The following is a 12,116-nucleotide window of genomic DNA, read 5'->3' as shown; positions in this document are numbered from 1 at the left end:
GATATGTTTATTGTATTCATAAACACTCATTACTTGCCGCTGCTTTCAGAGAAAGAAATGTTAAGATCTCCCTTCTTGCAATGGTCTTACAACAGGTTTTTTGTTTTGTTTTGCTTTGTTTTTAGCAGTATTCAACTCTTCAGCATGAGAAAACCCCCATATTCAAGAAGGTAACATCCAGTAGATTAAAGAATACAATTAGAAGCTTTATCCTAGTGACTTGATTTTGTGCAAATCTCTAGATATCTTGCTTCCTTTACATATGTAAGTAAAGATGGCTCTGAGGTAAAGTTCTCATTGGAAAGGAAATCTCTGACCTTTCCATGCCTTTCCTGCATTCTTTGTCTATTTCCTAGTACCTTCTTTCTCCCACCTCCAGGGGCCTAGCACCTTCCTCATACTGGCACTGTTATGTGCCCCCAGGTCTTCCTCCACCAGGGAGTTCAACATGCCCACCTACAATACCATGCCAGAAAGCTCAACTCATGCCTGAGAATTCTTGCACGTGCCTGAAAATTCTGTGTACCCTCTTACTTCTCCCCTGTTAAAATTTCCATCCACAAATCTCAAATGGGGATGAACCTTTTTTTTTAAGCTTTTATTTAAATTTCAGGGTTGCCTGGGTGGCTCAGTCGATTGAGATCTGACTTTGGCTCAGGTCATGATCTCATGGTTCATGGGTTCGAGCCCCACATCGGGCTCTGTGCTGACAGCTCAGAGCCTGGAGCCTGCTTTGGATTCTGTGTCTCCCCTCTCTCTTTGCCCCTCCCCCACTCGCACTCTGTCTCCAATATTTTTTTAAAAATTAATTTCAAGGGGCGCCTGGGTGGCGCAGTCGGTTAAGCGTCCGACTTCAGCCAGGTCACGATCTCGTGGTCCGTGAGTTCGAGCCCCGGGTCGGGCTCTGTGCTGATGGCTCAGAGCCTGGAGCCTGTTTCCGATTCTGTGTCTCCCTCTCTCTCTGCCCCTCCCCCGTTCATGCTCTGTCTCTCTCTGTCCCAAAAATAAACGTTGAAAAAAAAATTTTTTTTTTAAATTAATTTCAATTAGTTAACATGCAGTGTAATAGTTTCAGGTAGACAACACAGGGATTCAACACTTCCATACATCACTTGGTGCTCACATGTGCACTCCTTAATCTGTATCATCTGTCTAACTCTGGTAACCATCAGTTTGTTCTCTAGTTGAGAGTCTGTCTTGGTTTGCCTCCCTTTTTTTTCTCATCTTTGCAGGTACCACAAGTTTAAAATGTTAGGCTGGGGAAGAGTGATTTTGAATATAGGGACATCACTTCACAAAGGCAACTAAGTATGAATCCAGCCTTGAGAAGACTGATACTGATTAACAGTGTTGCATGTCTTTTTTTTTTTTTCCTGTGGTTTGGAAAAGGAATTTTATACATCATGTTCGAACTCCATGGGTCACATGATGGTCCTCACCATTAACATTCTCTGTAGGAAGATCTGTGTGTGATGGCTTAATCAGACAGATTACAGAAGAAATGATTCTCCAAAACCTAAAACCAGTCATTCTGTAACCTAACCATCTACCATCAGTATAGGTGATGAGAATGCCTCATGTTTTTAAGAGCTTTTCAAATATTCTGTTTTCATGTACACTTTTTAAGATAATGTACATACCCTCAAGAGTATCCCTTTATCTACTCATGGATCATTCTCTCCCTGACACTCTTAAAGGAGAGAAAAATACAATTAAAAAGCAAAGTGCAGAATAATGCAAGCACTCCAGTCAGGGGTCCCACTCTTCAAGTCTTCTGCGTCCAGGCACCAGACAGGTGACTGAATGAGACTTCAGGAGATGCCAGCCCCTAGCTGTCAAGCCACTCCCAGCTTTTGGATCTTTGCAGCTGAGGTCTCAGACATCGTGGAACAAAGACAAGCCATCCCTGAATTCCTGACCCACAGAATTAGCACGATAAAATGGTTGTCTAAAGCCACTGAGTGGTCAGAAATTTTGTTATATGGTAATAGTTACTGGACCACATAGTTTGAATGCCAAAACAAAATCCTTGGCCAAATATTGGTTCTCCTCCTTCAGGGCACGCCCCCACCCCCACCCCCATACCGCTGAGGTTGGAAGAGGCCAGGTGACTTTTGGCCAATGAAACAGAAGCAGAAAAGACATTCACCTCTGTATTCATCAGGGTTCAGTCAGGAGAACAGATGCTGCACTAGGTATTTAATAAGGATCATTTAACATTGGGCATCCGTGTAACAAGTGTTAGAGGACTGTAAAAGCAAACAGGTGACACAGAGGTAATAGCTGCTGGGAAAAGCTGCCACTCTTTAGGCTGGAGGCAAAGGGAAGATGTTGAGGGTATCAGAACCTACGAGGTTAGAGGAGGAGCCCCCAGGAAGTGGGAGCCAGACCTCTGAAGAGGAGCGGCTGCCTGACTGCTGCTGGCGGGGCTTCTGCTTGTGTCCAAAGGAGCTGGAGACTGAAGCCAGTGCTGCTGGCAGGACACAGAGCCATTGTGCGATGACACTGAAAGAAACTGGAACAGGAAGGAGCAAGTGTCTTCTTCCCCTGCCCTCCGGCCCCTCTGCTGACAAGCCTAACAGGGAGCAGGTGGGCCAAGGAGATGAATAGTTCACGGGACCCCAGGAGGGTGGATTTGGAGCCCGGACACTGCAGCTTACAGCTGGCACAGTCACTTTCAGGCAGAAGCATTTCATTTTCTCTCTTCCCCTGCCTTAGAGACGATGGGAGCATCATATGGAGAGGCCATATGACTGAAGCAGCCTAGAACAGTGAGCCACCAAATAGAGGTAACACCTCTAGACTGTCCCCCACACTCGAGACAGGCTCTTGGAGAGCAAGAAACAAATGTGTGAGATGTCAGGGCACTGGTCTTTGGAGGCTGTTAATTCAGGCAGCATAACGTGTCCTGCACTGACCATGCACCCCACCTGCCCCTTTATAGTGGGCCCACCCCCAGCCACCTGCGCTGGCACAAGAGGCTGTAGCAGCGGGACAGGTCTCCCGTGAGGCAACAGTCTGCTTGCTCACTATGCCTCAACCCCATATGTCGGGGTCTCAGGGAGCTAACAAGAGTTCTGAGGCCATCAGAGACAACACACACATCCCACTGAAGGGCTTGGGAAACCTGACCTAGAAATAGCAACATTTTGCCCTGGAAAGGCAAATGGATTAGGCTTTCAACAGAAAGCGATGGAAGGAGAACTAAGAGCAGGGGCACAGGTGTGGCTTCAGAAAGCATGCGATTTGACCAAAGAAAGAAGAAGATAGGGGCTCATCTGGATCCAAGGGAATCCTCTTTCGTTATTACTGTGATTAATAATAACTAATGGTTATAGAGAGATTGCGACATGCCAGACACTGGGCTAAGGCTTTATATTTTCTTGCTGGAACAACTCAATGAAGTGGTCCCAGTACTGGCACCCCTATTTACAGATGAGGAGTCGGAGGCTCAGAGATATTAAGTAACTTGCCCCGGTTCACCCTCTAGGTGGTGGTCTCTACCCCCCGAGTGGTGAGCTCTGACCCTAGTTTGCACACCCTCCATCTCTCAGCAAGGTTCCCTGAGGAAAGCCCTCACACTGCCCCCTGCACAGAATATCTTCCCCAAAGATAGACTTCCTTCTATCTCTATTCCATTCCCTGGAAACAGAGTAAGAACATTCATATTCCTAATTCCTAAGACAGAAAGTTATGCCTCTTCAGCCCCCCAAGAGGTAAAAACAGCCAGCGATAACAACTCCGTCCCCCTAGAAGATGAATATAGGGATGAGGGTGCCCAGAAATGTTTCCTTGTTACTTTAGGTGAGTATTCCTTATTGTAGGACATGGCCACTGTGGGGCATTCTGACTGGGCCCAACTGAACCGTGAAGGGCAGCTGGTGTTTTGAAAAAACTGGAAGAAGGGAAGGCAGGAGAAGAGTACTCAGAGGTAGTCCTTGTAGGTTTTCCCAGATGTTGCAATTCAAAGCAGTTGCATCATAAACAATGTTTATAGTTTCCCCTTAACATGTTGAGGTTTTTGCTATTATGTGGGCCAGAGACAGAGACACGTGGCTTATGTGTCACCACCTCCTTAGCTTTGAGGGTAGTACGACACTTCACGTAGGGGCTGCTTAGCTCTCTAAGTCCGGATGTGGCATCATTGAGACAGCTAGGTGTGCTCCTGTGGCTGATGGATGCAGAAGATGCCACCAACCACAGCATGGCAGAATGGCAAGGGGAGTCCAACTGGGCCTAGAGGGAGCTGCTGCATCATGGGAGCCAGAATGGTCACTCTTGACCAGGGACTGTCGACTGGGGCTGAGAAAGGGGTACTGGAATCTCCAGGAGGGTTTTCCCCAAGTCCTATACCTTCTTCCTAGTCACCCTTCACAGGGACTTGCTCCTTCTCCACCACCGCCCTTGATTATCATCACCATGGTGAGCCTGTCTCTCTTGAGAAACAAGGACCAAGAGAAAATGGCTACAGCAACAGTCACAGCATGATAGGAATGTGTGCAGCCCACAAAGTCACGCTTTCATGTGCCCCGCCATGTCCCTGCTGTGTCAAGAGAAATGAGGATGGCCAAGGAAACATGAAGAGCCCCGTCAGGGGCGGTGAATTTCAAGTGAAACAACTCAACGGCTCTTTGGGGGTGGGCATGGAGTAGGCAGAGGATTCGATTTAACCAGGACTGTGGTTGTGTTCTTGTCACGGAGACGTGCACGACAACAGGGAAGAGAGCACAGGAGTTGAGGGTGTAAGCCTGGGAGTGATTAGGATTGCTCGTGGAGTCTAAATTGGGTCAAGGAGGGAAGTGAGGACTTGAGGCAAGTGGGGGACAAGGAAAGGGTAGGAGGGGCAACCTACTGGAGGTCCTGGTGTGGCTGGAGGATTGCAAGAGTTGAGGTATCGGAGAAAGGGAGAAAGCTAGAAAGCCAGGGGTGGAGTTCAGAAAGCAGATGACTGACACTGAGATGGAGGAGGTCCTGGTGATGCTCGGGTGTGAGGGATGTCCACAGGAGCCACTGCCTGGAATGCACTAGAAGACCAGCTCATCCATAGTAGGGAGTGACAGACGCATGGCAAGACTCCTGTGTGTGGTGTGATTTTTATCAGGAGGAGTGCTTGAGAGTGAGGGTCAGGCACCAAAATCTTCAAGAAAGAGGGTGAGCGATGGGGGAGGGGGCTGGAAAAGGCAGAGTCAGAGAAAGTTAGATATAGAGACAGGTGTCAGGGCGGCTGGGAACAGCAGTGATGCACAAGGTGACAGGTTCCCCTCCTCTAAGCCAGCAGGGGAAACGTGTCCCTAGGGCAAAGCCAAGTTCCAGTTGAAGTGAAGTTCCAAGTTCCAGAAAGGAGAAGTAAACCTTGGGAGAAGAAATTGAAAATTTTAAACCACAGAAGGATGGGTGGGAAAACTGCTAGCCATGTATCCATCCACACAGAGATGCAGAACTCAGCAGAAAAGGTCCAGAGCAATCTATGATGCTTTGGGGACTAAAGGGTTCCAAAGACCCTAGGGGGTGGAGCTGGACAGGGGTAGAGCTGATTTGGTGGCACATCAGGCCCGCAGGCTCTGGAATCAGGCTGACCATAGTCCAAATCCCCATCCTGCCTCTTGCTACCTGTGTGATCTCAGTGAGTCCCACTTTGCTCAGGGATAAAATGAGCTCCCACAGACATGAGGGTTAAATAGAAAGCAAGGGGCCAAACACATCCTAAACACTCAATGCGCATCACTATTGTCATTAATACCACCACGCACCGACTTGTGCATCAGCTGTAGTCTCTTCCCCAGAATTTTAATTCTTCCTAGTGTTGGCAAATACTCTGCTTTTTGGTTTATAAAATATTTTGTACATAGGAACAACACAACGCATTTAAGCATTCAAATATACATGTAATACTTAACCCTTGTTCTTTGAAACCAGTAGACATGGTCACGCCCACCGATTTCAGGGTTTTAAGGGATGGGTGAAGTGATCTGGTCAACTCCCTCCATCCCTACACGAACACTTACAGAATAGGAGACCTGGGCTGAGCGAGGCTGGGACTGGCCCAAGATCATTCGGTTGTAGACGCACAACTAGAACCCAGGAGGGACTCTAGATTCTGTTCTAAACTCCTCTCCTGTTACTTAGTATTGAGGCAGCCTTTCCTAACCGCCTGAACACAGCCACCAGCCGAGGGCCCTAAGAAGGTCCCCCTCTGTACTCCAGTGACCAAAGCGCCCGCGTTCCGCTGGGGTCAGTAACCCACCTCACCGGGGTTCCGCAACCGCTTCCCCGGATGGGACAGGACTGGTGCGCCGTGGCCGCCTCCCGTGTTCCAGTCGGTGGGGAGGGAAGCTCGCTGGCACGCGTCGGGCTGAGAGGGCGCGGGCGGGGGACGGGAGTGGGGCGGGCGGTCGCCGGGGGCGGAGACTGCGCGCCGCCCGCTAGGGAGGGCCTCAAAGCGGACCCTGCAAAGTCGCGGCCCCGCACGCGAGGCCGCAGGGCTCGGGCAGCGCGGGCAGGGGCGGGTGAGCCGCTGCGTGCGGGCTGCCCGAGGAAGCGCCTCGCTAGCGGGGCCCTGCGGCGAACCCCCGGGGCAGCCGGAGGTGCGGCGGCGCAGAAGGGCGCCCAGCGCGTCCGTGCGCCCTGCGGGCGCGGCGCGTCCATGGGCAGCTCCTGGAACAGCAGCGCCGGCGCGGACGGCGCGGACGGCGCGCTGCTGCCGTGCGACGAGCGCCTCTGCTCGCCCTTCCCCCTGGAGGCGCTGGTGCCTGTGACCGCCGTGTGCCTGGGCCTGTTCGCCGTCGGGGTGAGCGGCAACGTGGTGACGGTGCTGCTGATCGGGCGCTACCGGGACATGCGGACCACCACCAACCTGTACCTGGGCAGCATGGCCGTATCCGACCTGCTCATCCTGCTCGGGCTCCCCTTCGACCTGTACCGCCTCTGGCGCTCGCGGCCCTGGGTGTTCGGGCAGCTGCTCTGCCGCCTCTCGCTCTACCTGGGCGAGGGCTGCACCTACGCCACGCTGCTGCACATGACGGCGCTCAGCGTCGAGCGCTACCTCGCCATCTGCCGCCCGCTCCGTGCCCGCATCCTCGTCACCCGGCGCCGCGTCCGCGCCCTCATCGCCGCGCTCTGGGCGGTGGCGCTGCTCTCCGCCGGGCCCTTCTTCTTCCTGGTGGGCGTCGAGCAGGACCCCGGCCTCGACGCGGTCCCGGACCTAAACGGCAGCGCCCCGCTCACACTCACGCCCTCGCCCCGCACCTCGCCGCCACCGTCGCACCCCGGGTCCTCGCGAGCGCCACCGCTGTCCCCCCCGTCGGGGCTCGAGGCCGCGGCGGCCGCGGCTCTGTTCAGCCGCGAGTGCCGGCCCAGCCCGGCTCAGCTAGGCGCGCTTCGCGTCATGCTTTGGGTCACCACCGCTTACTTCTTCCTGCCCTTTCTGTGCCTCAGCGTCCTCTACGGGCTCATCGGCCGGGAGCTGTGGAGGAGCCGGGGGCCGCTACGAGGCCCGGCCGCTTCCGGGCGCGAGAAGGGCCACCGGCAGACGGTCCGCGTCCTGCGTAAGTGGCGCCACATCTGTTCCAAACACACCAACCCACGGTCCGGGCTGCGTCCCCTTCCCCTGGTCTCCCAGCTCCTCTTGTAGTTACAATTCCTTGTGTCATTCCCGTCTCCGGAGAAAACCGTCTCCAGTCCTCCAAGAGCTCTGGGTAACCCCGGGATGCCCCCGAGGGTGGGATGCCTGGGTCAGCTAAACCGAAATGATTTTCCAAAGCCGCTGGATCAGTGAGCTGCGCTGATCAGGATGGGTAAACCAACCGCCGGCCTCTGTTAGATGCCGCAGATGTGAATTATTCACAGTACCCTTGAGAAGACGAGGCAGATCACATTAAGCTAATTTTTTTTTTAACTTAACGTTCAGTTATCCTGAAGGCTAAAGTGAACCATACCCATATCAAAAAACCAAAGATTGTGCAGACCTGTTGCAGAATTCTTTCCAAAGGAGTACAGAGAACATGTCTCTGAAGTAGGTTTGTGGAAGGAAGCCTGCCAGAACAGCTTGTTAGTAGAAATTTCTCCTTCTGGTTTATGTCCAGCCTTGATAACACATATATGCAGTTTTAAAGCAAATATCGATGCTGTCTGCAGCCTGGTAGTTTTTCCGGGGTAGGGATTTGGCTAGGTACAAGTTGTATCTAATTTGTTTTGCTGTTACTTGAGATGGAATCTTGGGGACCCTCGTTTGTTTTCGGATGCTTTAGCTAATTCTGGTGCCTGTGTCTTGTTTTGCAGTGGTGGTGGTTCTGGCATTTATAGTGTGCTGGTTGCCTTTCCACGTTGGCAGGATCATTTACATAAATACGGAAGATTCCCGGATGATGAACTTCTCTCAGTACTTTAACATTGTTGCTTTGCAACTTTTCTATCTGAGTGCATCCATCAACCCGATCCTCTACAACCTCATTTCAAAGAAGTACAGAGCAGCGGCCTGGAAACTGCTGCTGGCTACACAGTCCAGACAGAGAAGTTTCTGCCGAAGCAGGGACACGGAGGGGGACATGGGAGGAGACGCTGCTGGCTACACAGAGACCAGCGCCAATGTACAGACGTCGTCAACCAGTACCGCCAAGCAAGTCGCCTTGTCCCACAATGCTGAGACTTCAGGGAAGACAGGTCTGTAGGGAAATCAGGACTGAAGGGGGCGGGGGGTGGGGGGCGGTACTGATGCCCTCAGGAAGAGTTGGGAAGAGTCGTCAACATTCTGCAAGTTGGTCAACATGTCAACATCATGTCAGCAACATGTCAGCATGATGTTCGTTTTTAAAACCAAGGTATGCAATTGAACCGTATGCAATTGAACCGCCTTCCATTTTCCCCCCTCAAGGATGTTCATTACAGACGCACGAAATCCCACATCACAAAATGTGCTCTGGGAGGTTTTCTAAGTCTTCATTCTCCTAGACTTTGGAAATAGGATTGCTCATTTTCTGGGTAATAAGAGAGATGCTGCCATGAAAATTGTCACCTCTGAGATCAGGGGTGTATTTTGTTTTTATGTTTTGGATATACACGTAATGGTGCCTATACAAGGAACCCAGGATAATAAGAGTTTTTATTCAAGAAATTACTTAATGTCTATATAAGGTAGCAAAATTGTTTAGAAGTAAGTGAAAGGAATTCTGGGTAAAAGCCAATGTGCAGCCGCCTCACTCCTGGCTCAGAACAAATCATAGAGTTTAGGAACAACACTGTCTTTCAGAACTGCTGTTCATATGCACTGTGTTGCAACCCACTTGTCCCCAACACTGCCCATGGGGCTTGCCGGGCGCCATTGCCGTGAGGTAACAAACCTGGGCACGGAAGCCTGAGAGCAGGGAGCTGCAGCAGGACTTGGCTTCTTGACAGAGTGACTACTAATGACATTTATGAAGATCTGATTTGCCTCGGCTTGGTGGGATAAGAGTTGTCATCATTCCTGTTTTACTGGTGATGGAACTGAATCTTACATTTCCCAGACAGGAACTGGTGGGTCTGAGTCCGAACTCCTATCTTTAAGATTCTTACCCACTCCCACCCTGAGAAACTGCTCTTAGTGAAAAAACACAAGGGTCCACGGATGCCGTCAAGGGTGAAGGAGAATGTCTTGGGCATTCTGACCAACAGCTCTGTAACTGTTTTGTGTTTTAGTTTAAAACACAGAACTGTCTTTAGAGGGCTGCGGTTGCGGCCTCACCCAGCTCCAGGGGGCCTCGTTCACACCACAGTCTATATGAATGGCGCCCCCTGGAGGTGGGCAGGGCACAGAGTGCTGAGTTGTAAACTACAAACGGTAAACGGGAAAACCAGAGAGACTCTGCTCAACGTGCTGACAAAGTTCTGTCACATTTCCATGTAATTAACTAAACACAGGGGTGCCTTCAAGTCCCCATAAAGGATGCTAACACCCTGGCCCTGCCCTCAATTGGTACAGCAGAGAAGTGTCTCTTCTACACTGTTTCTCTGAGCTAGCGGCAGAAGCACATAGTGGCCACTGGGGGCAGCAGGCCCTAAACTGTATTCTGCAGTTTTTGGTGATGATTTGCAAAAAGGACCCTGTGGTCAAATATGGTGGGAAAGCACCACATAGCTGCCCCCTCCTTGAGAGTCACCACAGCACATATCACACCAGAAGCCCCAGATTGTTGTTTCACCCAGCATTTCCTGGACTTACCACAGAGCCAACTCCCCATCCCCCCTCCTCAGGAACTCTTATGAAATCTGGTGGCCTGAGCCACACTGTTGAGACAGCAGGGCTCTCACAGTGGAGGTGCCAGCCTTATGCCACTGCCTCTGCTTGGGAGCACTAAGTAGGGACGTGCCGGAGCTCCTGCCACACAGTCTTTCCACGCATGTGAGTGTCTCTTTGGGGCAGTCAGACCAGGCCTCTTCCCTATGGAAGATCATGGTTAAGAACCTTACTGATATTTTAAGTGTAAAATGTTACAGATACGGAAGCAAAGGCCTCTCCTTTGAGCTTTTTTGGTCAGATTAGAGAGATGAGGGATTTACATCACACTTTCCTGTGACCCAAGTGTGTTCCCAGGCATGGCAGCGAGGAGGATCCCGCTTCTTTTGTCGTGTGGACCCTGGGATGGAATGTCTGAGGCCCATCTCTCCTGCAGACCACTGTTTGCTTGTTTTTGAAATGCTGGTCTCACCCATCACTAGACTGTGAAATCGCTGGACTGTGTCACTTTCTTTTCTTTTCTTTTTTTTTTTTTTTTTTTTTGTAGGAAGTAGTGGGGCAAGAAGAGAATAGAGGAATCAGGCCATCACTTGTAGTAAAGGTAATTATCATCTTGTGAAACTTGTTTCAATCATATAGTGGCTGGTGTCATTCCTGGTTCAGAAAATAAAATGTGTTTTTACTGTGGGTTGTGGTAAAAAAATATGAAAAGTTGTTCTAAGATCTAAAATTGTTCTCTATCCCAGCAAAGAGTGTCCTTGTGTATTGACAATTGACTGTAACAAGAGAGGGGAGTCCTACAAAGACCCAGGGTGGCTGGGTCAGGGATCATTGCAGAGTGTGGTTTTCACTCCTCGACCCTCCCTGGAGGCTGTTCCCCAGGGCCACTCCTGGCACCCTACACGTGCTGGTGTCCCTGCCAGTTTCTCTCGAACCCTCTCTGCTGTCTGCAAGCCACAGTGCTTTTGTTAGGTGAGGCATCAGCCTTGTTAGGGTTTGTGTTTCATTTACTCACTCAGGAAATATTTACTAAGATGCTAAGTGTATATGACAGCCTGGATTTAGCGTATGACAGAACACACTAGAAAGAGAAATCCATGTAATGATGGTGTCCAAATCAATCACCCTTTTAATGGCATTTTTTGTTTGAAATGTGTACATGTGTCATCAACACTAACCCAGGTTTAGCTCACAGGGTAACAAAATCCCTTACATCAGATGGGGCTGCAGAGTATCACATTAGTGTTACCCACAGAGACATTCCTCCCTTTTTAAAAAAATTTTTTAAAGTGTATTCATTTATTTTGAGAGAGAGAGAGAGAGAGAGAGAGAGAGAGAATCCCAAGCAGGCTCCATACTGTTGGCCCAGAGCCTGATGCAGGGCCTGAACCCACAAACCGTGAACCACCCAGGTGCCCCATTCCTTCCTTTTCTGTATGAGACATTTCCACTTCTGAAGAAGTGTTCAAAGAAGCTATTGCACAGCACCTCCTGGGAACCTAGAGTCCCTTGTACAAGTCTTCAAGGGGACATGGGAGCAGCGTGTTAGATGTTTGAACACGGTCCCTCCTGACAGTTTCTACACGTATAATAGTAACATTTGCCAGTATGCAAGAAGTTTAATGTATATATAACCTGTTCCTGTGTCTGTGTATGTACAGACACAGACAATTTTGTAAGGCTTTATTTATTTTCCCTTTCTGCAAAAGGGATTGAATGAAGTAAAACAGTCAAGTGACCAATGAATTCACAATAAGGGAGATTCTCATTCTGAAGAAATGTAACTTTGTGTGATAACTGAGACCATAGAGGATAATGAAGTAGTATTTAAATATATGTAAAATGCCTAGCACATTGCCTGGGGCTTGACAACAGTTCCTTTGTGTGTCTGGAGGCTACTTTACAT

The 12,116-nt window shown here is 50.2% G+C and overlaps 1 protein-coding gene across 1 annotated transcript; it reads left to right on the top strand.

Annotated features, from left to right (window-relative positions):
- Window positions 1-6,431: 6,431 nt before the first annotated feature.
- MLNR (motilin receptor) lies at window positions 6,432-11,558 on the top strand. The gene is made up of 2 exons (XM_023250919.2): window positions 6,432-7,544; window positions 8,278-11,558. The coding sequence occupies exons 1-2, from the start codon at window positions 6,644-6,646 to the stop codon at window positions 8,664-8,666; spliced, it is 1,290 nt and encodes a 429-aa protein (XP_023106687.2). The 5' UTR covers window positions 6,432-6,643; the 3' UTR covers window positions 8,667-11,558.
- Window positions 11,559-12,116: the final 558 nt, after the last annotated feature.

The sequence above is a fragment of the Felis catus genome, chromosome A1, assembly GCF_018350175.1.
Source record: "Felis catus isolate Fca126 chromosome A1, F.catus_Fca126_mat1.0, whole genome shotgun sequence".
In the NCBI taxonomy this organism is placed as follows: Eukaryota; Metazoa; Chordata; class Mammalia; order Carnivora; family Felidae; genus Felis; species Felis catus.
The sequence above is the reverse complement of the archived record's forward strand: the minus strand, read 5'-3'. Positions and strand labels throughout refer to the sequence as shown.

Coding starts and splice junctions, on each gene's coding strand:
- MLNR (XM_023250919.2), top strand. CDS start 6,644: ATGGGCAGCTCCTGGAACAGCAGCGCCGGCGCGGACGGCGCGGACGGC. Junction 7,545..8,277: donor GCAGACGGTCCGCGTCCTGC/GTAAGTGGCGCC, acceptor CTTGTTTTGCAG/TGGTGGTGGTTCTGGCATTT.